The sequence below is a fragment of the Lolium rigidum genome, chromosome 5, assembly GCF_022539505.1.
Source record: "Lolium rigidum isolate FL_2022 chromosome 5, APGP_CSIRO_Lrig_0.1, whole genome shotgun sequence".
NCBI classification, from domain to species: Eukaryota; Viridiplantae; Streptophyta; class Magnoliopsida; order Poales; family Poaceae; genus Lolium; species Lolium rigidum.
In genome coordinates this window covers 137,337,407-137,364,650 of record NC_061512.1, presented here as the reverse complement: position 1 = coordinate 137,364,650, position 27,244 = coordinate 137,337,407, and the positions used below count along the sequence as shown (strand labels likewise).

General features: G+C 45.5%; 1 protein-coding gene and 2 long non-coding RNA genes across 7 annotated transcripts; all 3 read right to left on the bottom strand.

Moving 5' to 3' along the window:
* Positions 1–11,735: 11,735 nt before the first annotated feature.
* On the bottom strand, positions 11,736–14,383 carry LOC124653959. Of its 5 annotated transcripts, XR_006988111.1 has the most exons (6): positions 14,327–14,383; positions 13,800–13,887; positions 13,469–13,571; positions 13,224–13,307; positions 12,686–12,820; positions 11,736–12,076 (listed from the first exon to the last, which is right to left on the bottom strand). It is a non-coding gene; the product is annotated as an uncharacterized LOC124653959 (long non-coding RNA). The 5 variants fall into 5 exon arrangements; XR_006988114.1 differs by having other exon boundaries at positions 13,469–13,616; positions 13,800–14,377; XR_006988113.1 differs by having other exon boundaries at positions 13,224–13,381; positions 13,800–14,377.
* Positions 14,384–14,425: 42 nt separating this feature from the next.
* On the bottom strand, positions 14,426–15,395 carry LOC124656463. Its single transcript, XM_047195201.1, has 2 exons — positions 14,967–15,395; positions 14,426–14,875 (listed from the first exon to the last, which is right to left on the bottom strand). Exons 1-2 carry the CDS (start codon positions 15,393–15,395, stop codon positions 14,756–14,758), a joined length of 549 nt encoding a protein of 182 aa, XP_047051157.1. The 3' UTR covers positions 14,426–14,755.
* Positions 15,396–23,828: 8,433 nt separating this feature from the next.
* Positions 23,829–25,270, bottom strand: LOC124653958. Its single transcript, XR_006988109.1, has 4 exons — positions 24,966–25,270; positions 24,764–24,859; positions 23,975–24,077; positions 23,829–23,889 (listed from the first exon to the last, which is right to left on the bottom strand). It is a non-coding gene; the product is annotated as an uncharacterized LOC124653958 (long non-coding RNA).
* Positions 25,271–27,244: the final 1,974 nt, after the last annotated feature.

Genomic DNA, 27,244 nt, shown 5'->3' with positions numbered 1-27,244 from the left:
AGGAATCATGTTAGGCTTAAATGTATTTTTAATTTGCCTCTTGATGCTCTCTTTTGCTTCACATACTATCTCTTGCGAGTGCATCATTAAAACTGCTGAGCCCATCTTAATGGCTATAAAGAAAAGAACTTCTTGGGAGATAACCCATGTGTTATTTTACTACAGTACTTTGTTTTATATTTGTGTCTTGGAAGTTGTTTACTACTGTAGAAACCTCTCCTTATCTTAGTTTTGTGTTTTATTGTGCCAAGTAAAGTCTTTGATAGTAAAGTAAGTACTAGATTTGGATTACTGCGCAGAAACAGATTTCTTTGCTGTCACGAATCTGGGTCTAATTCTCTGTAGGTAACTCAGAAAATTATGCAAATTTACGTGAGTGATCCTCAGATATGTACGCAACTTTCATTCAATTTGAGCATTTTCGTTTGAGCAAGTCTGGTGGCCTAATAAAATCCATCTTTACGGACTGTTCTGTTTTGACAGATTCTGCCTTTTATTTCGCATTGCCTCTTTTGCTATGTTGGATGAATTTCTTTGATCCATTAATGTCCAGTAGCTTTATGCAATGTCCAGAAGTGTTAAGAATGATTGTGTCACCTCTGAACATGTTAATTTTTATTGTCCACTAACCCTCTAATGAGTTGTTTCGAGTTTGGTGTGGAGGAAGTTTTCAAGGGTCAAGAGAGGAGGATGATATACTATGATCAAGGAGAGTGAAAGCTCTAAGCTTGGGGATGCACCCGGTGGTTCATCCCTGCATATATCAAGAAGACTCAAGCGTCTAAGCTTGGGGATGCCCAAGGCATCCCCTTCTTCATCGACAACATTATCAGGTTCCTCCCCTGAAACTACATTTTTATTCGGCCACATCTTATGTGCTTTACTTGGAGCGTCTGTGTGCTTTTGTTTTTGTTTTTGTTTGAATAAATTGAATTAAATCATGCTTGTGTGGGAGAGAGACACGCTCCGCTGGTTCATATGAACACATGTGTTCTTAGCTCATAATATTCATGGCGAAGTTTCCTCTTCGTTAAATTGTTATATGGTTGGAATTGGAAAATGCTACATGTAGTAATTGCTATAATGTCTTGGGTAATGTGATACTTGGCAATTGTTGTGCTCATGTTTAAGCTCTTGCATCATATACCTTAAACTTATTAGTGAAGAAATACATAGAGCTTGTTAAAATTTGGTTTGCATGAGTGGTTTCTCTAGAGTCTAGATATTTTCTAGTAAGATGTTTGAACAACAAGGAAGACGATGTATAGTTTTATAATGCTTGTAATATGTCTTTTATGTGAGTTTTGCTGTACTAGTTCGTGCTTATGTTTGCTTCAAACAACCTTGCTAGCCTAAGCCTTGTATCGAGAGGGAATACTTCTCATGCATCCAAAATCCTTGAGCCAACCACTATGCCATTTGTGTCCACCATACCTACCTACTATGTGGTATTTCCTGCTATTCCAAAGTAAATTGCTTGAGTGCTACCTTTAAACAATTCAAAATTTATCACCTCTGATTTGTGTCAATGTTTTATAGCTCATGAGGAAGTATGTGGTGTTTAGCTTTCAACCTTGTCATTTACTTTTGACGGACTCTCATATGGACTAGTGGCACATCCGCTTATCCAATAATTTTGCAAAAAGAGCTGGCAATGGGATTCCCGAGTCCCAAATTAATTAACAAAAATAGACACTCCTCCATGGTATGTGATTGTTGGACGGCACCCGAAGGATTCGGTTAGCCATGGCTTGTGTAAGCAAAGGTTGGGAGGAGTGTCATCATAATAAAACTAAAATAAAAAGGCACTCCTTCATGGTATGAGATTGTTGGCAGGCACCCGAGGATTCGGTTAGCCATGGTTTGTGAAAGAAAGGTTGGAAGGAGTGCCACCCAAAAATAAAATAATTCATGGGAGCCGCTCTTGGAAGTCCGGTTGACGAGGTAGTTAGTGTACCCATTACCATTCGTTGACAACAACAAACACCTCTCAAAACTTTACTTTTTATGCTCTCTATATGTTTTCAAAACCAAAGCTCTAGCACAAATATAGCAATCGATGCTTTCCTCTTTGAAGGACCATTCTTTTACTTTTATTGTTGAGTCAGTTCACCTATTTCTCTCCACCTCAAGAAGCAAACATTTGTGTGAACTGTGCATTGATTCTTACATACTTGCTTATTGCATTTGTTATATTGCTCTGCATTGACAACTATCTATGAGATATACATGTTACAAGTTGAAAGCAACCGCTGCAACTTAATCTTCCATTATGTTGCTTCAATACCTTTTACTAAGAATTTATTGCTTTATGAGTAACTCTTATGCAAGACTTATTGATGCTTGTCTTGAAAGTGCTATTCATGAAAAGTCTTTGCTATATGATTCACTTGTTTACTCATGTCATATACATTGTTTTGATCGCTGCATTCACTACACATGCTTTACAAATAGTATGATCAAGGTTATGATGGCATGTCACTCCAGAAATTATCTTTGTTATCGTTTTACCTACTCGGGACGAGCAGAACTAAGCTTGGGGATGCTGATACGTCTCCAACGTATCGATAATTTCTTATGTTCCATGCCACATTATTGATGTTATCTACATGTTTTATGCACACTTTATGTCATATTCGTGCATTTTGTGGAACTAACCTATTGACGAGATGCCGAAAGGACAGTTGCTGTTTTCTGCTGTTTTTGGTTTCAGAAATCCTAGTAAGGAAATATTTTCGGAATCGGACGAAATCAACGCCGAAAGTCTTAGAAATACGCGAAGCTTCCGGAGCACCGAAGAAAGGTCAGAGGGGTGCCAGGGGGGCCCCACACCTGTGGGCGGCGCGGCCCAAGGGGGGGGCGCGCCCCCCATGGTCCGGGCAGCCCAGGCCCCCTCCGACTCCGACTCTTCGCCTATTTAAGTCGTCGTGACCTAAAACCTCGACACCAATTGACGAAACTCCAGAAAGACTCCAGGGGCGCCGCCACCGTCACGAAACTCCAATTCGGGGGACAGAACTCTGTTCCGGCACCCTGCCGGAGCGGGGAAGTGCCCCCGGAAGGCTTCTCCATCGACACCGCTGCCATCTCCACCGCCATCTTCATCACCGCTGCTGCTCCCATGAGGAGGGAGTAGTTCTCCATCGAGGCTCGGGGCTGTACCGGTAGCTATGTGGTTCATCTCTCTTCCATGTACTTCAATACAATGATCTCATTGAGATTCATATGAGTTTGTATCACTACTATCTATGTGCTACTCTAGTGATGTTATTAAAGTAGTTCTATTCCTCCCGCACGTGTGTAAAGGCGACAGTGGGTGCACCGTGTTAGTACTTGGTTTATGCTATGATTATGATCTCTTGTAGATTATGAAGTTAACTATTGCTATGATAATATTGATGTGATCTATTCCTCCTACATATGCATGAAGGTTACGGTGTGCATGCTATGCTAGTACTTGGTTTAGTCTCGTTGATCTATCTTACACTAAAGGTTACTAAAACATGAGCATTATTGTGGAGCTTGTTAACTCCGGCATTGAGGGTTCGTGTAATCCTACGCAATGTGTTCATCATCCAACAAAAGTGTAGAGTATGCATTTATCTATTCTGTTATGTGATCAATGTTGAGAGTGTCCACTAGTGAAAGTGTAATCCCTAGGCCTTGTTCCTAAATACCGCTGAGTTACTACTGCTTGTTTCATTGTTTTACTCGCGTTACTCATCGCTGCAATACCACCACCATCAACTACGCGCCAAGCACTTTTCTGGCACCGTTGCTACTGCTCATACTTATTTATACCACCTGTATTTCACTATCTCTTCGCCGAACTAGTGCACCTATTTGGTGTGTTGGGGACACAAGAGACTTCTTGCTTTGTGGTTGCGGGGTTGCATGAGAGGGATATCTTTGACCTCTTCCTCCCTGAGTTCGATAAACCTTGGGTATCCACTTAAGGGAAACTTGCTGCTGTTCTACAAACCTCTGCACTTGGAGGCCCAACACTGTCTACAGGAAAGGAGGGGGAACGTAGACATCACTCGCTTAGTTCCTGCATGGCATACACGTAAACATTAAATACGAGCCTCGATCGGCTCTCAGGTTATCCTGTTAATCGGCTCAAAGAGCCGATCCACCCATGATTCGTGCGGGGTGCACGAATACTTGGTGATCCTGCTTGATCAAGATAAAGCTAATGAGATCTACGACGATTTAGGGTTTTCACCGCATAATCGGATCATCCTACTCCGAGGTTGGGCCTCGCGGCCACGCACGGTGCTCGTAAGCCGATCCTAAACAAGGCCACAAAACCAACATGACGTTGATCCTCGGAACATCCTGTTTAGGACTTGCGAACGCCACCCTACGTGCCGCTGGATCCTCCCCCCCTTTGTAAGGCCTAACTATTGCAGATATTAAACTAATCCTTGCGGAGCAAGGAGCAATCGTAATAGCATCAGATCTACTAAATAATGAACAAGCAGGGTGCCGCCCCCACACTTGAGATAGGTGTGAGGGCGGCTAGACATGCAAGGGTTGCACTACGTAAGCATGTTATACGAAGAACTATGCTAACCCTAACACATCTATGATAACTACATTGCCCGCCATCAAAGACGCTTCAGTACGGGCAACGCATGAACAACGTGGGGCTTGTGCTGCCTAGATCGCAAGATGCGATCTAGGCAGCATGTCGCTACCTGATTGAAACCCTCGAGACGAAGGAGTTGGCGATGCGCCGAGATTGGTTTGTTTTGGGGTGAACGTTGTGTTGTTGTTTATTCCATAAACCCTAGATACATATTTATAGTCCAGGGGACTTTCTAATGTGGGCGTGCACTAAATCGTGCACGGGTAAAACTCTAACTTCTAAACTAAGATGTGATCTAATATGTTACAGATATACGGGCAGTTTAGCCCAACTTGGTATACAAGGCCGATTCACGTATTCCTTATATATATATTTCTTCAAGCCCATCTTGATCGTGGCCCACCTCTGGCTCGGTCAAATTCTGGTGATAACACATGCCCCCCTGGTTTTGGAAATGACATTTCCAAAATCATTATGCTTTCTTTCGTCGGGGCATGTCGTGGCAGGATTTTTCGCAGTATCCGTCATCATGATGCCCTGTCCCTTCCGCTTCTACGCGGCCTACGAAATTTTTCTGCCAGGCACCATTTCTCGGGAACTGCTGTGGCAATGAATCTCACCATAGCTCCCTTTTATTTAACCGCTCTGAGCAGTTCGCCACTTCACCATCCTGTTCTGTTCTGGCCATCGGCACCAAAAACCCCCATTCTCCCACAGCCATGTCTTCCTCTTCTTCCTCTTCCTCGTCGGTCTTCCACGACTCCTCCTCTGAGCTTTCCTACGGGTCCTCCTCCTCCCGCGGGATGCCGCCGGACATCCGCGCCCCAGAAGCATGGGACCTGGAAGACCATGCCTCCTCGGTTTGGTCCGAAGACGACCAGTCCCTAACCAGCGGGGATGAAGATCTTCAGTTCCTTGCCGTCGGGGAATTGGAGTCGGAGAGCGAGGACGACCAGTTCCCCTGGGACGGTTGCCCCACCTCTGAAGAAGAGGAAGAGGAAGACGACGATGACGACGATGATCCCCTCGAGGGCTACCCGCCAGCGAAGCGCCTCCGCATGTGGTGGGACGACGACAGTAGCGACGATGAAGACGAAGATGAAGCTCCCGTAAAGGGCTACGGAAGTAGCGACGAAGAGCCCATCGGCAGCGGTGCCGATGAGAGTTCTGAGGATGATGATGAGGGCAGCGATGGCCCGTAGATTAGGATCTCATAGTATAGGCCTAGCCGCAGTAGATTGGTCAATAGACCCTCCTTTTGTTCTTCCCTCCTTGAGCAATCGGCTCCCCATTGTAAGAAATCCCCATATTAATGAAGAATCCCCTTAGCCTGATTTCGCCGATTTCTTTCATGCTGAGTTTGTCGACTGTTGGCCTACTCCACGCTTAGTGACTGATGGTACCACATCAGTTTCATGATAATCTGCGAGACGGGCCAATTCAACCATCCCTCCAAACTAGCTGACTCCTGCCGATGATGATGACACAGCCGATCTTGGTAAGCTAGCGACTTGATCTTCGAGCAAGTGACCTTAAAAGAGCCCTGGAACCGTCTCGGATGCTCAAACTGATGACTCTGGAACACTGCTCTCCAAACCAGTTGTGTCGCAGGGCTAGCCGATTCCAACCAAATCGGCTCCCTAGAGCAATGACTCTTAGGGTGAGCTGCCCCCCGAGCCTTAGCGAAGGCGAGTCAGACACATGTGCCGACATTAGCCTTAACTCATGACGTAGCCCCAAGCAGAGAACCTTCAGGGTGAGCTGCCCCCCGAGTTTCTTCCGGCGCCTTGCCAGTTAGATCGGCCCCTTTCCTTTGGTGGATCGGCACGTCCAGACTGCTCTTGGCCTTGTCCCTGAAGGGAAGATCCGAGCTCTTATTTCTCTTGAGTCGATGGCCACGCATCAGCTTTTTGTGTCCTTAAGTCGATGTCTGCTGCATCGGCTGTGCTCGAAAATTTTCGAAATTTTCAGATTTTTTTTTTACGGCCGACTAGTGCATCGGCCCCAATATTCCAATACCCATCACCAAAAGATGAGACTGCTTTTCCTCGTGCTTTATCCTTCTATGTGCCCCCCCGAGCCGATTCTGTCAAGAGAATTGATGGTATCGGCTCTGTTGGATAACGCGCTAAACCCAGACAAAATGGAGGGTGAGGATAATTTTGGCCGATTGCTGGAATCGGCCCCCATGTTGCTTGTTCGATGAAGGTTTTGTAATGTCCCTTCATAAATTTTGGGGCCGATCACAAGGATCAGCCTCGCCATGCTAGCTTATTGACGAGCCCTTGCTATTTGGTTAGGCTGGATAAAACCAACCCAACCTCTGACTTGATGCGCTTGCTGTCGTCCACCTTGAGTGCACCGTAGAGTCGTGGAGCACTAAGCTCTGTCGGCAAGACGAGTACCATGTTTGTGCCAGCCGATGTCTCATCATCGGCTTTCCTCCGTTTGGGGCGCCACTCCATTTTTCGTGGACGACCCTCTTCATCCAGGGTTCGCTGAACCTTCGCAGCCAGATCAGGCCGTGCCTTCCTTAGCGTATGTAGGTATAACCTTTCGGCTTCCTCCAAGCCGCGCAACCGCTGAACCCTGCGCTTTTGTGAACGGCTGAGTCCGTCGGGGCACCACCTTGGACGGTGGTACCTGTCTTCTTCTTCTTCTTGTCCCTCGTCTTCTGAATCCTCAAGATCTGCCCAACGAGGTGACTCAGCGCGTTTGCTTTGTGGTGGGAGAGGCCCTAGGCGCTCGAACACATATACGTTGGCTGCCTCCTTCTTCTTCTGGTTGCATTCTGGGCAATTGCCGATTGTGGGCAATCGGCTCATTTCTGAATCCCAGCAGTGTCTGAAGAAAGGGCAGTCCCAGTGTCTGGCGTTGTCATCTTGCTCCCTTGACTTGTCTGAGGCACGGCGCTCATGCTCCTCCTCATCGCGATCCTGCCGACGATGTCTTCTGGCTTCTCTAGCCAGACGATCTCGTTTATCATCATAGTTGGACCGTCGGCGTTGGTCATACTGACTCACATATTTGTTGAGGAGGTGATCAGAGAGAGGTCGTTGATATCTTATGTTCTTCACTTCTCCCTCTGTGACGTAGCGCTGGCCATCATGATGGAGCCGATCGCCTGGAGCGGCCTCCTCTGTGTCCTTGCTATGAGAGCAGCTGCCCTCATCTCCATCTTTGCCAGAGTGGTTCCCAGGTCCTACCATGTTGATGCTGAACGATGGACCTGGCTGGCAACCCTCAGGGTGGGTGACTTCTACCATGTTAACGGCGGGGAAGGGTTGGGTGTCGACCTTCATGGCGTACTGGTTGAAAATTAGACGCCCCTTCTCTATCGCCGCTTGGATGTGCTGACGCCACACCCTGCAGTCGTTGGTAGCATGGGAGAGCGAGTTGTGGAATTTGCGAGTACGGCTTTCCGTTTAGCTCTTGCGCCGTGGGGAACTTGAGACCTTCGAGGATCGTCAACCGTTTCTCCTTGAGCAGGAGGTCGAAGATTTGTTCGGTCTTGGTCACGTCAAAATCAAATCCCCTCGGCGGCCCCGGTGGCTTTACCCATTTGCGGGACACGGGGTTCCTCCCCGAGTCCACTCGGCCATTGCTACTTCTTGGCCTCCCGCGGGCACTTCACCTTCCTCCGTATCGACCATGACTATCGCACGCTTGAACTTGTCCTGGTACGAGTGCAGGTGGCGCCGTTCATATGCCGATAGTTTCTGAACCATGTGCGCCGGCAGGGATAATCTGCTTGGGAGGCCATGTCCTTGAGCTGTGTTGCAAGGCCAGCTACTGCCAACTCGACTGCTTCCTTTTCAGTTATACGAACCGAATAACATCGGTTCCTAAGATTCCTGAAGCGCTGGATGTACTCTGTCACCGTCTCTCCGCGCTTCTGACGTAGTTGTGCTAGATCGGCAATGCTAGACTCGGAAGCTTCTAATGGTATTGCATATGGAACTGTTCTTCCAATTGCTTCCAAGACTGGATGGAGTTTGCTGGCAAAGAGGTATACCATCCAAAAGCCGATCCTGAGGGACTGTGAAAAGAGCCTCACGCGTAGCTGATCCGACACTGAAGCCGGTCCTAGTTGAGCCAAATATCGGCCGATGTGCTCGATGGAGCTGGAGCCATCCGATCCACTGAATTTGGAGAAGTCAGGGAGCCGATATTTAGGTGGCAGCGGGATCATCTCGTACTCGTCGGGGTACGGCTTGGAATAGCCGATTGCCCTTCTTTTCGGCACCATGCCGAACTGGTCTCTCAGTATGGTACTGATCTGATCCGCTGTGCTGGCTGCAGGAGATGCATTCTGAAGATTCGCCGGGGTGGCGTACTTAGCCAGCCATGTTTGCTTTTCCAGCTCTGAGCCAACTGCAGGAGCTGGGCTCGGGAGTTTCGTCGGGGTGGCATACTTAGTTAGCCAGGTCTCCTTCTCAAGCTCTGTTGCTGACGTCCCTCCTGCTTGCGCCGGAGTCCCTGACGTTGTGGCCTGGTTCGAGAGTGGCCAGTTGCCACAATCTGGCACATACGTGCACGCGTATCCTTGAGGGATCTCCTTGGGCGCCTCAGCCAAGAACTGGTAGTCACTAGGGCCACCATCGATCTTGTAGACGACGAATGCCGGTGTAGCCGGCACTTCAGCTGGCGCCGCCAACGCATATGGCAGCGGTGGACGGGACTGGAGTGGCAACTCTCCTTGATGCGTCCCGAGAGCTGGTCCTGACGGCGAGTACTGGTGGCTCATGATCTCCTGGATCACGCGCAGAGCGAGACGCTCCAACACGTTGACCAAGTTTTCAGAGTGGCGGTGTAGCGAGTGAGCCACCAGGTAGTTGATCTCCTGCCGTAGGCCTCTGGTGCGTTCCTCCGACGGGGCAGAGAGGTCTATCCCATCGAGTGCACCTTCTGGTGAGAATCCCTTCCATCTGATGCCATGGGTACGGGTTCTCTGAAAAGAGCCGATGAGGTCGGCTTCGAGGGTGACCTTGATCTCGTCGTATTTCTTCTTGAGCTCGGCAGGTAACTCCTCGTAGGTGACTGGGCGTGCCGTCCGCCGCCATCTCGGATGTAGATGGCGATGTGGTTGATGTAGACGATGTCCCACCGGGTGTGCCAGGAATGTGTTGACCGCCAAAACCCACCGGCGGGCAGCGACCGTCAACACGGTAGAGCCGGGAAGAGCCTAGAGCTGCGGCTGGGCTGAGACCCCTCCGAGCGACGGCCCGCAATGCTCTTCTCGGTCACACGCGGCGATGCGAAGTGCAGGGCGTGTCACCTGACCTATACCTGGTCGGGAAGGTGATGGGGATGCCTCGCTTAGTTCCCGCATGGCATACACGTAAACATTAAATACGAGCCTCGATCGGCTCTCGAGTTATCTCGTGAATCGGCTCAAAGAGCCGATCCACCCATGATTCGTGCGGGGTGCACGAATACTTGGTGATCCTGCTTGATCAAGATAAAGCTAATGAGATCTACGACGATTTAGGGTTTTCACCGCATAATCGGATCATCCTACTCCAGGTTGGGCCTCGCGGCCACGCACGGTGCTCGTAAGCCGATCCTAAACAAGGCCACAAAACCAACATGACGTTGATCCTCGGAACATCCTGTTTAGGACTTGCGAACGCCACCCTACGTGCCGCTGGATCCTCCCCCTTTGTAAGGCCTAACTATTGCGGATATTAAACTAATCCTTGCGAGCAAGGAGCAATCGTAACGGATCAGATCTACTAAATAATGAACAAGCGGTGCCGCCCCCACACTTGAGATAGGTGTGAGGGCGGCTAGACATGCAAGGGTTGCACTACGTAAGCATGTTATACGAAGAACTATGCTAACCCTAACACATCTATGATAACTACGTTGCCCGCCATCAAAGACGCTTCGATACGGGCAACGCATGAACAACGTGGGGCTTGTGCTGCCTAGATCGCAAGATGCGATCTAGGCAGCATGTCGCTTACTCGATTGAAACCCTCGAGACGAAGGAGTTGGCGATGCGCCGAGATTGGTTTGTTTTGGGGTGAACGTTGTGTTGTTGTTTATTCCATAAACCCTAGATACATATTTATAGTCCGAGGGACTTTCTAATGTGGGCGTGCACTAAATCGTGCACGGGTAAAACTCTAACTTCTAAACTAAGATGCGATCTAATATGTTACAGATATACGGGCAGTTTAGCCCAACTTGGTATACAAGGCCGATTCACGTATTCCTTATATATATATTTCTTCAAGCCCATCTTGATCGCGGCCCACCTCTGGCTCGGTCAAATTCTGGTGATAACAGGTTCTCGTTGGCTTGGTTGAGTTTTCCCTCCATCTGGATGGCTGAGTCAACCAGGGCTTCAAGGTTAGCAAAAGGAATGTTGACCAGCACAGTCTGCATTTCATCGTGCAGTCCGTTCAGGAATCTCTCCTTCCTCTTCTCGGTGGTGTCCGTCTCATCCGAGGCGTACCTTGACAGAGTGAGGAATTTGTCGCGGTATTCTACCACGGTTAGTCTGCCCTGCTTAAGTTCCCTGAACTCGTCCCTCATTTTCTTGATCAGGTCCAGAGGCACGTGATACTTGCTGAACTTGAGCTTGAAATCTGCCCAAGCCATCATTTGCCCCGTATTCAATGCACGGGCACTCGTCCACTAGGCTCGTGCAGGTCCTGCCAGGTAGTGGGTGGCAAACAGCACCTTATCATTGGCTTCTACTCCGGCAACTTCAAGATTGTTCTCCATGGTTTTGGAGCCAATCATCGGCATCAAGGGGCTCTTCAGTCACTACAAATGGACCCCCCCTTTAGCAACGTATCCATGCGTTGCCTAATGTCTATATAAGCGTTGGTACCACCTACACCAACGGATATGTATGCGTTGCCGTTGGTGGCGTTGCAAGGGTCTACAACAACATATATGTATGTGTTGGTAAACGAGATGATTAAGCGTTGTAAGATAGCAACGTATATAGTTCAAGCTTGACAACACTTCATATGCGTTGGTGGTTACCCTGTATGAATGGATTTTTTAAATGGGCCGTAAAATTGTTACATAAGCTTAGAAGAGTTTCTAGATAGCTCAAACAATTAATGTGAGTACATATTGCTAGCAACGACTATATGTTCAATGTTGAGTGTGCACCGTACTATAGTAAATGGAAATACCTCATATATTAAATCAACTTTGTAGCTTTACAAAGAACATGGTCCATTGAATACAAGATACGTATATCTAAAAATGACATTCTAAGACATGATGTAAAACTATCTGGTCATAGCTCTTTTCTCGAACTTGCTCTCAGCATGGTCTCAGCCATGCGTCATCCATTTATTTTAGGAATCCACAACAAAAACATAAATTGATATTTTTTATTGCAGCTCATTTTTGCAATCCCTCTTCTTTGCAGCTCCTATTGGTTTCCCAGCTCACCGCACTCGTTGAGGACAGCGTATCCGGGAGTGCAATCTGCCTTGCGCTATCTTTTGACTAAACCTGTTGCAAGTTCATGAAGTAAAACATTAAATGAATATAGTATATAGTATATACAATAAAAAGATGTAGTTGCGTAATCATTTTATTTTGACTAAACCGCTTATTGTTGACAGAGTAAATTATATACAGGCTGATATAAGAAAAGAAGCAGCGGAGTAATTGGCTACCCATTTTTTTTGTTATGCTGACTCAGTGTGTATCCTTCTAGAAGTCAAATTAGTAGCAAATCTCTAGAAAATACAAAAATAACTTATTCAGAAGTAGATAAAGCTAAGAAAAAATGCACGTGAAACTAAATTTAAATATTTTTGCACACTTCAGCATGTATGTTACCACATGTGAGCTGCCTAAACTGATATATTTGAGGCCATAACAACTTCAGGATCAAAGACGATGCTTGTGCCTATGCAGTTCCAGGTCGTACCACATATTATTATAATTTCATATAAGTACTTCTTATGTAAAAGCATGGCTTTATATTTATCATAGTTGCAACCAGAAAATACTTAGACCTATATCTCGTCTGAAACTGCACAAGCACAGGCATGCTGTCATCCGGAACGAACTGAAATTTCTGGACCAGTGTGTAAAGCTGCAAGTAAATATTACCTGACAAATACAACTATATAATACTGAATCTGGGAAGTTAAGTTACGATCAGAAGTCTCCTGTTTCTTCGGCCAACAAGTTACTCCATTGATCAGACCCGGAAGCTGCATCCCATTGACATCCATACACAAATCACTGAAGAGAAGATGAATTTGAGCTAATAAATTCTTTTGTTTACACATGCATATAGCCAACAGACTGAATCTGGTCTGTAAGATAATTCTTCTAATGCATATATGGGAAAGACCACAACTCTAGTGTGCGCATATAAAGTCGAAGAATCGCTGGTCTAGGCACATAATAAGAATGATATGACTAACATTTATTTATCAGTTAGAAACCCCAGACAGGCATATAGGGTAATCAACAACAAAACTGTCAAACTGATCAACCATAAAGACATGTTGATATTCAAAAAAAACTTGCATATCGCAGTAGCACCAACAATAGTGTAGAACCTACCATGCTGTAAAATTAAAGGGAACGGATCTTGTAGTAAAATCTTCAAAAGGTGCGCTAACCTGCAGGGCCTAGTTACCTGAACGTGTATAGCTGCGAGTAAAGATTGCCTGATTAAGCTAGGTGAGGGCAGTTGTTGGTAGTTGGCACTCGTGGCAGAGACCTGTAAGCGAGCAGTCGTGGATGAGGAACGAGAAAGGCAGGCGGCGCACAACACGGATCCAAAAAGCGCACAACCTAATAAAATAATTAAGAACGGATCAAGGAAACCAACGACTGCAGATATTGGATGGCATAAAAAGAGCAATTGGAAGATCTCCATACCCGAACCTCCAGCAGTTCTGCCACACCCAGTGGTTCCTGTCAATGGTTGGGGACGCAGTGGCGTTTGGCTCGCCACCAAAAATGATTTCGTAATCCTCGGCATCTGAAATCATAGGATCGAGAATGGAGAAGTGCATAATTAATCTTCCTGCATGACCAATTCACCATTCAGTAACTCAAGTTAAACCAAAAATGCATATGAAACTTAATTTATATAAATCTGCACACTTCAGCATGTATGCTAGTACATGTGAGATGCCTAGATAATTTGAAACCATAACAACGTTAGGAAGCAAAGACAACACTAGGCCGTACCACATACTCTGATTACCTTTTGAACCCTTCTTATATACAATCATAGCTTTATATTTTTCACAGTTGCAGGGCACAAATACTGAAGATTTACTTCTCGTCTCTATCTGCACAAGCACAAGACCAAGCAAAATTTCAGAAAGAGTGTGTGAAGGTCCATGCCTCTATGTAAAGATTATCTGAGAAACAAAACTATATAATACAGATTATAGTAAGCTACAGAATTTTAGATCTTCGTCGTCTGCCTCCTTGAGTAGAAGGGGTTCTGTTCAGGATATATGATTAGAAGTCGGCGCAGTTTCCCCTATTCCTGGAGCCAACTAGTTACTCCCTTGACTAGCCCCAAAAGTTGCATAGCATTGACATCCATACACAATAATCGAAGGCAAGATGAATATTTTGGGTTACTATTTTTTGACACATGTATAACAACAGACTTAAGCTCGTCTGTATAATATTTATTCTATCTCATATATGGGAAAGAACACAACCGTGTCCTGCATAAATAAATAAAAGACTGAAAGGCACCTCATAAGCACAGAATACCTAATATTTGCAGATCATGTGAAGAAAACGAGCTAGGCATAGCAGCCAACCACAAATATGTCAAATTAACAAATCCATAGACTGATAGACACAAGTTAAAGTTCGAACACATCTTGGATATTACAGGAGTACCAATAAAGCTACACAACCTACCTGGCAGTAAAATTTGGGGGAACAGATCATGTACTAAAATTCGTTAAAAAGAGCAATCACGTATAGGACCTGGTCACCTGATGGAGGCTTGTGGTTGGCAGTAGACACTCGTCACATGGGATCTGGGAGTGAGCGCCCTTGATTGAGGGGCGGGAACTGCAGGAGGAAAAAATGAGATCTACCAAGCAAATAACCTGAAATAATAAACGAATCAAGCCAACAAAGGATTACAGAGTTGAGTGGGTGAGAGAGAAACTGAAATATCTCCAGAATCGACTAGGATTGTCGGTCCTCCAGCTTGTCTCTGCACAGAATGGTGCCCGTCGTTGATTGATTATGGAATAGCTTTTGGCTCGCCGCTTCACACAATTGGCGAACCCTCAACATCTGAATACCCTAATGTGAGTGCAGAGAATAAAGCACAAACGGTAAAACCAGGATATGGCGACGGCGATACAGATCAATAGACGAGATCTAGTATAGGCACCTCTCCCCATGAGCTGTGGATGGTGTAGTACTTCTTCGAGACCAGCTGGCGAAGAGTCCTACGCTCCTTGGCGATGACCTTGATGGTCTCCGCCTGCTGATTCAGTTGGAGGTAGGTGTGGTTGGCGAATGCGCGGGAGTTGTCCAGCTCGGCGCGAGTCTCGAACAACATGAAGTCGAGATGATCCACGTGGTGCCTCAGCACGGGGTGGAATGGCAGGCTGATGGGCAGCCCAAGAGAGGTGTGCCTTGCAAAGTGTGCAAAGCGCTCCCCTTCAATAGCCACCGAGTTCTGCCCGCACAGACGAGCGAGGGCCTCCTGCAGAGCGCGTGCGAGTCCGTCAAGCCGGTTGTTCTCCCCGAGAGAAGCCGGATCCGGCGGAACATGGGTGACTCCGGCTTCCCGGGGAGGTTGGCCATGATGACCCATTGAAGCTGTCCCCGGGCTGGTCGGCGACCCGACCCTCGTAGAACACGGGCGGCGAGCGTCCGAGAAACTACGAGAGGGCAAACGGGTCCCTTTCAAAGATCGGATCTCCACCGTTCGCCAACTCGTACACTCGGGTTTGGATGAAAGGCTCCATCGGGATGATAGGCTCCATCTGTAGAGGGATTGATGAGTAAGTTAGAGAAGTGCAAGTGTTCAAAATTTTAAGTAACTTATAAATAAGAGTATAAATTTGCTATTTGAAAAGAACTCAAAGGTAAGGTTATGAATGTATTTTTCATAACTATTCAATTCATTAAATTTGAAACTAAGTTTGTCAAACATCCATTCTAACTAGGGTCTCCTAAGGTCAAACAATGGCTCTGATACCAACTTGTAAACACCCGGATTTTTAAGTCCAGATGCCTATTATATCATAGATCGCAATCCCAGGAAGATTGTTTTTGCGAGACATAATAGTAAGTAGTACAGAGTCATCATTTATTACAACACATATTTGTCTTACAACAACGGATCACATGATCCAATATTAGACAAATAGATTGTTCAACATCACAAATAAGTAGCGGAAGCGAGGTAGTAGGGGACTATCTATTCCACAGGCAACGCTTGACGTTAGAAGACGATCCTAGTTATCGTAGACGTTCTGTTGTCCGTCATCCTGATACTGTTGCTCCTCTTCAAAGTCTGGCATTTGAATAGCCAGGGCAAAGCCATGAGTAATTTAAAGTACTCGCAAACTAATACTAAGGTAATTACTTATTTAGTGTAGTAAGGGGTGCTAAGCTCTAGGTTTATTTGCATAAAGCCAAGTTTTAGTTCCTCAAACATTTAGTAAAGACTCATCATTTGATAGACTAACTCAAGTGGGAACATTAGTGTCATTCCCACCAATCATTGGTGATCCAAGTCAAATCACCATTCAATTCATCATTCCTTTTTAAGATCAAAAATTCTGATAACGAAATAGTATGGCCTTCCCAATCGTCCATAACCGTGGACACGGCTATTCGAATAGGTTTAACACTCTGCAGAGGTTGTACTCTTGTGCCACAACTTTTGATTACATCCGTCGAGGATAACCCCGAATCATCGTAACTCAGTACGCGGATCATCAACCTTAACCTTTCACTTGTATATACTAGTATAGGCACCTCTCCCCATGAGCTTGGCCTCCCGATGAAAACCAACTGTTAACCCGGGAACTGCACAGGGCTTGGGTCGTACATTCACCTCATATTCACATCATTTCCCATATACGGAGGCAGCCTCGGCGTAACCCCTATGATGCTTGTTTAGAGGGAACCCATACTAAAATACACAAGTTTCTAGTTAAGCCCTACCCATAATCAGGTATTGTGGGGGTACTTGTATAATTGGAAGGGTATCGCATTCAAACCCAATCATCAGTTTTCATTTTAATTCACCAAGTCAACCATGTCACCTTCAACTTCACTTTCTTTCAAAGTCATTTTACTTCACCAAGTTCCCATCTAGAGTAGTCAAATTTTATTTGATTAGCACTAGCAACTATTTCATGAGGGGTGCTATCTAGCTTGGATTTGTTCTAAGCTAACTTTAGATCTTGTTCTACTCTATACCAAGTGAATCATAAATCAAAAGTACTTTAAAATAAATAAGCAAAGATAATTGCAAGGTAGAAACATGGGATAGGTAAATACATAAAATTAAAGGGTGATGGTGCCTTGCTCTTGTAGAGCTTTGCATCATGGTGGTTAGCAAGAGTTTAGCTTGCCTTGGTGGGGATAGGAGTCAAAGTTTTCCTCCTCCTCTTGAGAGTAACTTCCCTCCTCCAAGTATTCCTCGTTACTAGCGTCTATATACGAATACGAGGTACACAATCACCACACAAATACTTGCATGCTAGACTAAAACACACAAAAGGGTTCACTCAACTAATTCTAACATCACATCAATCATGGCATGGTGAATTACTTGGTTTGTTCTTATTTAAGAGAAATAATTTCCTCTCATTATAAGTATTTATTTGATTTGCTATTTAAGTCTTTGGAGAAAATAATTTCCTCTCATTAAATCCTATCAAGATTTAATCTCCAAAAATAATAATAAGGTATGAAATATAAGTTGACCAGGTCAACATTTCATATCTATTATGAGGGAGTAATAATTTAAATGAGGTGCTACACCTCATACAATTTAAAACTAGCATCTAAATGGTTTAAAATCTCTAAGTAATAACAATCAGAGGTTTATTAGCCTAAGGTCATTTCCTCTTATTGTATTACTTAGGATCAAGATTTAAATGGGATAGTAGCTCTCATACTATTTATAAGATTTAAATTCCAAAATTTAAATGCACTAGAAATGGCTACTTAGCCATTATTTTGGTCCAGTACATGATCATGCAAACAACTTGGCTATATTATTTCATAATCAATTAAAGGACATCAATTGTGATTTATGAGAGTTGGAATCAACTCAAAATCAATTTTGGTTGAATTTTAAATAAAGTTTCAATTTGCAAAAGTCCCTGTCTTGTTATTTTTAGCATTTTAATTCTACTACGAAATTGGAGGCGGGACCAGTGGCAAAGTGTAGAGAATTTCATGAGCTTTCCACAGATATAAAGTTGGCTAAATTTGGTGCAGCAGTTTGAAAGTTATTCAATTTAGAAGTGGACATCAGTATTGAATTTGAACTGAAACTATTTAAACGAAATTTGAATTCTTGGGCTGCGGGAAAAGGAATTGGACCGAAACGAATTTAAATCGCGACGCACGGCCCAGCAACACAGCCCGTGTGAGTGGGCCGCCTGACGAGGTGGGGGCCACCCGTCAGTGGCTCGTAACAGAGCGAAACGGTACGCTCGTTATAAACCGTCGGATTAGAACAGGATCGAGTGGTCGAGGATCATCGTCGTCTCCGACAAGATCCCGACGGAGTGACGGCGAGCCTAGGGGGTCGGAGGACCTACCGGCGTTCCCGCGGGGTTCTGCTAGGTGCGAGGCGACGTTGTCGATGGTGCTGAAGCTCCTGGTAGCAGTGGCGAGGCACGGGGAAGCGTCAATCGTCGGCGGTGATCTGCGGGCTCCGGCGGACTTCTTCTTCCAATGCGAGCTACTCCGGCGAGGTGGTGTCAAATTGGGTGGTCGAGAGGAAGCAAGGATGGGAGGAGAATGAGTGAGTGTGAAGAGATGGTGCTCGGGACGTCTCTATTTATAGGCGGGAGGCGATGCCGTGGGTGCTGCAAGGGCGCGTCGACGGCGTGGCCTCTCCGGCGATCGAAGGGGCAAGGCGAGGACAGCATCTTGTAGGAGGCATTCTAGCGATGCTCCAGGACTAGCTAGCGCAGAGAAAGGGTGAGAGGATGGCTCGGGCGCGTGCGATGAGTGTGGCAGTACCCGCGGTACTTCTCCGGCGAGGACGACGGTGACAAGGCGGCCGCAGTCATTTGAGTATGTCTACGCGGTAGAGGGTGGCGAGGAGATGCTCGACGCAGGCTTAGCCTTTGCAGGGGAGGGAGAGGGTGCTCGAGCGCGCGACGTACTGGCGCGTCCAGAGCGCGCTCACCGCGTCGACTAGCATGCACTGGCAACGTTTTGGACGCGCGCGTTCTGGCCAATGCCGTGCCTTGGCGAGCTAGGGTCGGGTACTGGCACGATCCTGGTGATGAGTAGATGCTCTGGGACATGGTGGTGCTGAGAGAGGGAGGCCAGAGAAAGTTTTGCCAAAGGTGGCCGAGTGTGCACGGCATGGAGCTTTTCTCTCCTCTTTCCACTTTAAACGAAAAGGGCAAGGACTAAGCTTGATGCAGGGGATGCAGGAGAAGCTCATGATCACAAATTAAAGTTGGTTTAGGCAATAATCCATCGGGTAATAGCATGTAACACAATTCTGGAAAGTTGCCTGCAAGGTGTTCGGAGAAATGGCCGCAAGAACATTTTTGAGGAAATTTGGAATTCTTTTTGGTGAGTCTCAATCATATAATTAATGTGAGAGATTGGTGGTGGTGGTATTCAATTTGGAGCTGTTTTGCAAAAATTTCAAAATGGGGTCATCTTCACTTTGATTCAAAGTCACCACTTGTCAAATCCATACTGGTCAACCTGGTGAAAGCTAGCAATGGTGGTAAACATCAAAGTTGTTGACTTTGACATGGTCTTGGATGAGGTGTCAATGGTTGACCAAGTTTAGTTTAAGAAAAGATAAAACCAGAGGGGTAAAGTGAGGAACATTTTATAAAACTCACTTTTGACCATTATCACATGTATGTTGGTTTTGAGATTTTCTTTGATTTGATTCTGGTTTCTTTCATGCATTTGTGTGTGTTTATGTTATATAAGTATTCTACAAGCAATAGATCAAGCAAAGGTGGCCTTTGGTGATGATTTGCAAAATTGGCCTTATGTGTATGTGAGGGTATTTGGCCCACTTTTGTATTTCTTTTATTTCTCTCCAAAAGAGGTGCTATGATCATGAATTAGGGTTTAAGAGCAAGTGATCAACATATCAACACTCATCATGGCAATTGCACAAAGGAAAAGCACACTTATGCATGAAACTATATGTGACACTATATGCATAGAAAAAGTTTTTGTTGGTTGCAAAATTTGAGTAATTGAAATCACTCTCTTTATTTTACTATTGTTGAAACTTGGGATGTTACAAATCACCAAGAGCAAGTACTAGCAGTGATGCAGGGGAGGTAGAGGAGCAATGATCAACAAAGATCAAAAGAGGTTTAGTCAAAAATCTGGTGGATAATAGAGTGTATGTGCAAACCAGAATTGTGCCTGCCAAGTGCTCGATGAAAGGGCCGCATGAAAAAAATGTTTGAATTTTTCAAATCTTTTTGGTGGAGTTGATTTGAATATTATTTGGAGTAGAATGGTGGTGGTGGTGTGCAAATTGGTGCTGGTTTGCAATGTTTCAAATTTGAGGTGATCTTCTCTTTGATTCAATGTTGCCACTTGTCACCTTTATACTGGTCAATGTAGACAGAGTCAACCCTAATGGTCAACACCAAAAATGCTCATCTTGATATGGTCTTGGATGAGGTGGAAAGAAGTGAGGGGTTTTAGTTTAAGAATCTGCCAAACCAGGGGCTCAAAGTGGGCATGATGTTATAAAGGTGCAAATTGACCATATGTGAGTGAGATTTGATATTTCCTTTGATTTGATTTGTGTTTCTTGGATGCAAAAGTGTTTGTTATTTCTATATTAGTGTTTCACAAGCAATGGCACAAGCAATGGTGGCCTTGGTTGATGATTTGCATATTTGGCTAAATGTGTATGTGAGTGAAACTGGTATTTTTCTATTTTCTTTGTTTCTCTCAAGTTGAGGTGCTATGATCATGTACTAGGGTTTAAGCACCTTAGAATAACACATCAACACTCATCATGGCAATGGCATACAAGAATGCATGAACACTTATGCATAGCACTATATGTAAAGAAAAGTTTTTGTTAGTTGTAAATTTTGAGTAATTGATTTGTTTGTATTTATTGAATTGAAAACTTGGGATGTTACATAGGACCAAACTGACGCTTTGCAGCAAACGTCAACTGTCAAGTTGTAAACAGCACAGTATAGTAAGAACTCAACCATCCTTAGAGTAATATAGTATATGTACCGATTTAGAATCATTGAGCTGATGTACTGAACTGATGACTGTTTTGTATGTGACTGTTAGACAAGGTAATCAAGGGGAATAGTAATGAAGCATACCAGGGGGATAGATTGCTCAGCTACTGCATTATTCAGTTAAGGCTAATGCATGATCTGTGAACCTGATGGTTTGTTATCTCGGTCAGATATTTGAACGGTTTCTATTAGATATTACGGATTTGCTAAGTCTCAGGTGACTGAGATTCTCTGATGTCTCAGTCGATATTGTAAGCCGTTGAATCGTTCTTTAAGATTCGTGAAAACAGCCTAAAAGGTCAGAAAAATGTGTTACGCGGGGGGATGGAGTCGAACCCACGTTCTGTTGCTTCGCAGCGCGTGTTTGCAACCAACAAGACAGTCGGTCGGCTCTTCACGCTGTTGTTCCACTACGAATTCTTTGTATTGCTTATTTTACCGATTTGTTTTCTTCTATTTTAAAGAGCAAATTAGTCTGCATTTGTGCTGATACATTTTTGTTTTTTTATTTTGCCTTTTTTCTAATTATTTTTATTATCTGTATACAATTTAGTTTCATTTTCGTGGTTGACCTTTAAAGAAATGTGCAACTAACTCAACAAGAAATGTGCAACCATGCCTTATATGTATCTTCTTTTTTGTTATTTATGTCGGTAGTATTTTCTACTTTTTTCATTTAAATATATTGTACTTTTCTCAAGAAATATACAAGTAGCAACCTATGCTCGATGTGAGTTACACATTTTAAAAGAAATGTGCAACTCCATCCGATTTCAATATGAGTTGCATTTCTTCTCGAGAAATATGCAACTAGCAACCGGTTATTGATACGAGTTGCACTTTTTTTAAAGAAATACGCAACTAGAAGTTTTTTCCCTATTTGCACTTTACTCCAAGAATGTGTAAAACTAGAGACCGGGTTTTTGGTATGAGTTACACTTTTCTCAGGAAATGTGCAACTAGCAATGTATATTCTATGTAAGTTGCACTTTTCTCAAGATACGTGCAACTTCATCCGATTTCAATATGAGTTGCATTTTTTCGAGAAATGTGGAACTAAGAACCGTGTATTGATACGAGTTACACTTTTGTGCGGAAATGTGCAACTAGAAGTTTTTATATTACATGCACTTTTCTCCAACAATGTGCAAAACTACGGAGCGATTTTTGGTATGAGTTGCACTTTTCTGAAAAAAATATGCAACTAGCAATCTATATTCTATGTAAGTTGCACTTTTTTCTCAAGAAATATGCAACTCCATCCGATTTCAATATGAGTTGCAATTGTTTTTGAGAAATGTGCAACTAGGAACCGTGTATTGATACAAGTTACACTTTTCTACTGAAATTTGCAACTAGAAGTGTTTATATTAGTTGCACTTTTCTCCAACAATGTGTAAAACTAGCAACCGATTTTTGGTATGAGTTGTAGTTTTCTCAAGAATTATGTAACAAGCATATTATTTTATTTCCATATTTTTGTCTTTATTTTTTTTGCTTGTTCTTCTATTTTAAATTACTTGCAGTTTTCAATTAAATTTCAGAAAATTTTAAATTTTAAATTTTCGGTGAAGTACCAGTACTAGACTAAGTGGGATTGAAACTATTGTTAGTTAGCTTCGTCCAAATTAAAAGAACGTACGATATGTTGTTCAACATGTAGCTAGGAAGCTAGCTAGCTAGCAAAGCATGGAGCATATACTGCTCTTCTGCATGTCATGAGCGAAATGGTGTGATACTGCTGGCTGCATGCTTCTAGGGCGTCGACTGAGACGTAACAAATTCTCAGTCAACTGCTCCCTAGCCACTCCCTACATATTAACTGTCAGTCAGTTACAACTTACAACTATGAGAACGTGGTGATTGATGTCTCAGTCAGTCAGATATCAGATAAATGAATCTTTTCAGTTCTGTCATTTATTTACATTTTAATAGCTGTTAAATAGGCAGAACTCAATCGCCGAGAACGAAAAAGAAGAGGCGGGCAATATTTTTGATTTGATCGGTATTTACTCACAATGACAGGCCAGCATTTGCCAACATACTTCAAAGAGTTGCTAGAATCCATGATCGCCCGACACATAGAGCTCTAAAAATGATTTGATTGAGCGTATTTGGAAAAAAAATTAGGCCAAAATAGATTATTTGCTAGTCCTGGTCTGTGTAATGCTAAATATAGTTTATATATATTTTAGCAATATTACATTCAGACTAAATTATTTATCCATGTGTACCAATAACAATGTGGGGTAACTAATGTTAGGAAATTAGTTATCTCGAAAATTTATAGCCAACGAATAGGGAGAATAATGTTGGTGAATTACTATGTTACTATTGACGAACTACCGTAGGATAACTACCGTGGAAAAATTACGGTCAAAAAAGTGTGTGGAAGAACCACTGTCGAATAATTGAAAAAAAGCAACATCAAAAAAAGTCGGTGCTAGAGGGTAAGTACCGTCGGGCCGATATGTCATGTCAAAAAGTTGGCGCAATCAGTGATCGGAAGAAAATAGTTATGTTATCGATTGGGAAAAATAATTATGATAAAATAAAGCTAGTAGTCATCAAGCACTCTGAAAACAATGTCACTATATTCATCATGCAGGAGTATGTCTTTTCAGGATGTGGACTTTTTGTAAATTTCTAAGAAGTATTATGATCAGACATTGCACTCAAATTGGAGACTTGGAATTAAAAAAATGCATTAGTGACTTCAACTTAAACCTTGGTGACTCAACTCCGAGAGGAAGAAGAAGTATGTGGTTAAACAGGTTGTGGTGTTCTACCTGATGACTCCCCTTGGTAGGGATGTCTATTTCCTATGCGATCCATTCCAAATATCAGGACCTGTTAACGTGCAAACAGAGAGAACAAAACAATGTCAATCTCAAGTTGCAGTAATCTGTTTTATGCATGCCACTAAAAAACTTACATTCTGCTCTTGATCCGGAGGTTTCTTTTTCTTGATATTAAGGGAACCGCAAATGTAAGTGCTCACTACCCGATCAGCCCAACTTTTTAAAACCATGATAAACCTAAGATCCAAGAAAGCAAGTACGTGAAAATGGTTGTCCGTCGATGTGGCAAATGCAAAATAAGGTGCGAACACAACTGAGGGCACTCTCAGTGGTTCGTACCTGCAGCTGTTATTAACTGAATCAAGTTATTAACTGAAAGTTTAAGCTGATCATAAAAAGTTTTATATTTATCAATTTACCAAAGAGAAGTGCACATCATACTATATAAAGTTATAAACCATGTTCTGTAGCTTCGTGATAAAATTTCTGAAACCAATCAAAGAACAAAATCCAAGAACAAATCTTCAGTGGATGATCAGCTGAGGTGGGCAAAGTAATGAATAACAATTCCAGCAAAAAAAAATTGCGGGGGAATTCCAGCAATTTGCTACCCATCGAACAAACACGAACTAAGAAAATAAAAGATTGCTTGGGTGCAAGAATTTCACCAGGTGCTGGTATGTGCATTAGCAGTACTAAATCTACAAAAAAGATTGTAGTAACCGCGTGCAAATCAATACATGAAACAAAGAAGCGCTATCAGTTAGTATGCATCAGATGAATAGATGATTCAGATCTGCCAAACTCGATCGAAGATTAGCACTTTAGCAGTGCATGCCGGTCGGTGCAAATAATGCAGATGGAAGCAACATATAGATGGATCCTGTGATAGGGAGACCAAGTGAGGACTGGGACTAACTTACTTGGTGCGCTACGGATCTAGGCGGGCGTGTGGAAGAAGATTTCTTGAAGCGACTCCTCCTTCGCTAGCTGCTTGTTCGTCGGCGAGTTCACAGCCTCTGCACAAGGATATGGAACAGCTACTAGCTAAAGATGGCAAAATGCATTTACACAACTAAATGGTAAGTATAGAGAGAAGGGGTTGCGTTCTGAGTTCTGACTCACCTTGTCTATTCTCTTGGAAAAGACGGGAGGCGGAGCTCGCTTTCTCCGCGGCGGGGAGGAGGTGAGTGAGGAGATCGTGGACAAGGCCGCGCGTAGGGGAGTGGTGGTCTCGTCGCCCGACAGCGGAGAGGCTGGCGAGGAAAAGATCTGCAGCAGCGGCTGCAGTTCCACGCGGCTCGTGCTTCTCGTCGTCGAGGTGGAGTTCAGAGTAGGAGCTGCGGAGCTCGCTTTCCCGGCGGTGGAGGCCTAACAGAGTGGCGGGCGGCGGAGCTCGCTTTCTCGAGGTGGAGTTTCGGCGAGGGATCGAGGCCGCGCGCAGGGTGTACATGTATTGGCCTCTGGCCTCTTATAAATAATCGAGACATCCATCCTTTAGAGGGTTGAGCAAGTTTCCCAAATACTCTGTCTTACATCATACCAGCCTAATTTTCGATCCCGGTCTAACCCTAACCCAAGCTGCCGCCTCCACCGCTACCATGAGCGACGCGCCGCCTCCGCCACCGGTCACCACGGCGCTGCCGCCTCCACCCCCACCACCGCCGTCCTGACTGCTTTCGCCTCGGGCTCGTCAGCCGCCGGCTTCCTCCCGGCATTGCTGGCCGCCCTTCTCTCCACGCCTCCCACTGGACTTGCTCCCTCGGTGCTCCAATTCTTCGACACCACCAGCTACGGGTCGATGTTCTCGGCCCCGATCCCGCGGCCTAGCTCCGCCCTCGCCGCCGCAGCGGTCTCCGTCGCAACCGCGCCGGCCCCCTCGACGGTCTCCCTCGACGCGCCCCAACCGGCCGCCTCGCAGCCCCTGGCGGCTGCCCCGCCACTGCCTCTCTTGGTGGCCTCGGTGCCTTCGGCCCCTGCTGCCGGCGTCGCCCCCACCTACGCTGGGGTGGCGCCCACCGCGGCCCCGACCACGGCTCCTTCTGCCGCCATGCCCTACGGGGCAGCGGCCCCCGCCACCGCCGCGCCTCCGGTCGCCGTCGTCGCCGCGTCTTCGGGCTCGTTCCACTTCGGCAACCTCATCACCATGCGTCTGACCCCGGATAATTACCTGTTTTGGCGTGCCAAGGTGATGTCGCTGCTCCGCAGCCATTACCTGCTTGGATACGTTGACGATTCTCTTCCGTGTCCTCCACACGTGATTGAGACGGTGTACGGCCCGACGACCAATCCCGAGCACCGCGCGTGGATTCAGCAGGATCAAGCGATCCTCTCCGCCTTCCAGTCGTTCCTGGGCGAGGGGGTTGCTGGTCTCGTGATCTTCGCCTCCACCTCCAAGGAAGTCTGGGACATCATGGAGCGCATGTTCGCCTCGGTCTCTACGTCCTGCTCCATGGCTATTCGTCGCGAGCTTGGCGAGATCAAGAAGTTGGACTCCTCTGCATGTGCCTCTACCTTCTACAACAAGATCAAGGTGCTCGCGGATACCCTTCAGTCTATGGGGAAACCGTTCAGTGAAGAGGAGTTCGTCGGCTTCATCCTTCAGGGGCTTGACCAGGAGTACGACATGCTGGCTGAGGCTGTCCACGGTGCTAAACCACCGATGACCTCCCACGAGTTGTACTCCCGCCTCATGAGCTCCGAGCAGCGTGTCGAGGCACGCCGTGCTCAGGACATCACCATCGACCCGCCGCAGCCTACTGGGCTACTCGCGGCGGCCCCCGCCCGTCTGCGCCCCTGGCCCCTCCTTCGGCCCCGCGCCCCCAGGCGCCCCCACCCTCTGCCCCGCCGTCGGATGCCCTGGCACCGGTGGCCACGGCCCGCGGGTGTGCCAGCTGTGTGGTCGTGAAGCCCACCTTGTCTCCAAGTGCCACTGCCGCTTTCAGCGGAGCTTTCTAGGGATCGACAACAATGGTCAGGGGAACGAGCGCCAAGCCCAGATGGCTGACTACGGCCCTCCTCCCGCCGCCACCCCCACAGCCCATGTCGCTGCCAAGGGAAAGGAGCAGGGGTCTACACCATCATACCATGTTGATCCCACCTGGTACATGGACACTGGCGCTACGGATCACCTGAAGAGCGAGCTCAGCAAGCTCACCACCCACCAGCCCTACTATGGGCACGACAAGGTTCACACCATCAATGGCGTAGGTATACCCATCTCTCATATTGGCCAAGCATCTCTCATCACTAGTCATTCTAATAGGCAGCTCCACCTTCGCAATGTCCTACGGGTTCCTTCGGTGACTCGTAATCTTTTGTTTGTTCCTAAGCTTAATCTTGGTAACAATGTCCTATGTCAATTTCACTCTTTGATCTTTTTATTAAGGACCGAGCTACCCGGG

What these genes read in the sequence shown, in the direction of transcription:
- LOC124656463 (XM_047195201.1), bottom strand. Translation starts at nt 15,395, where the DNA reads ATGGGTCATCATGGCCAACCTCCCCGGGAAGCCGGAGTCACCCATGTT. An exon ending in TCCACAGCTCATGGGGAGAG is followed by an intron (nt 14,876 to 14,966) that starts GTGCCTATACTA and finishes CACTCACATTAG; the next exon opens with GGTATTCAGATGTTGAGGGT.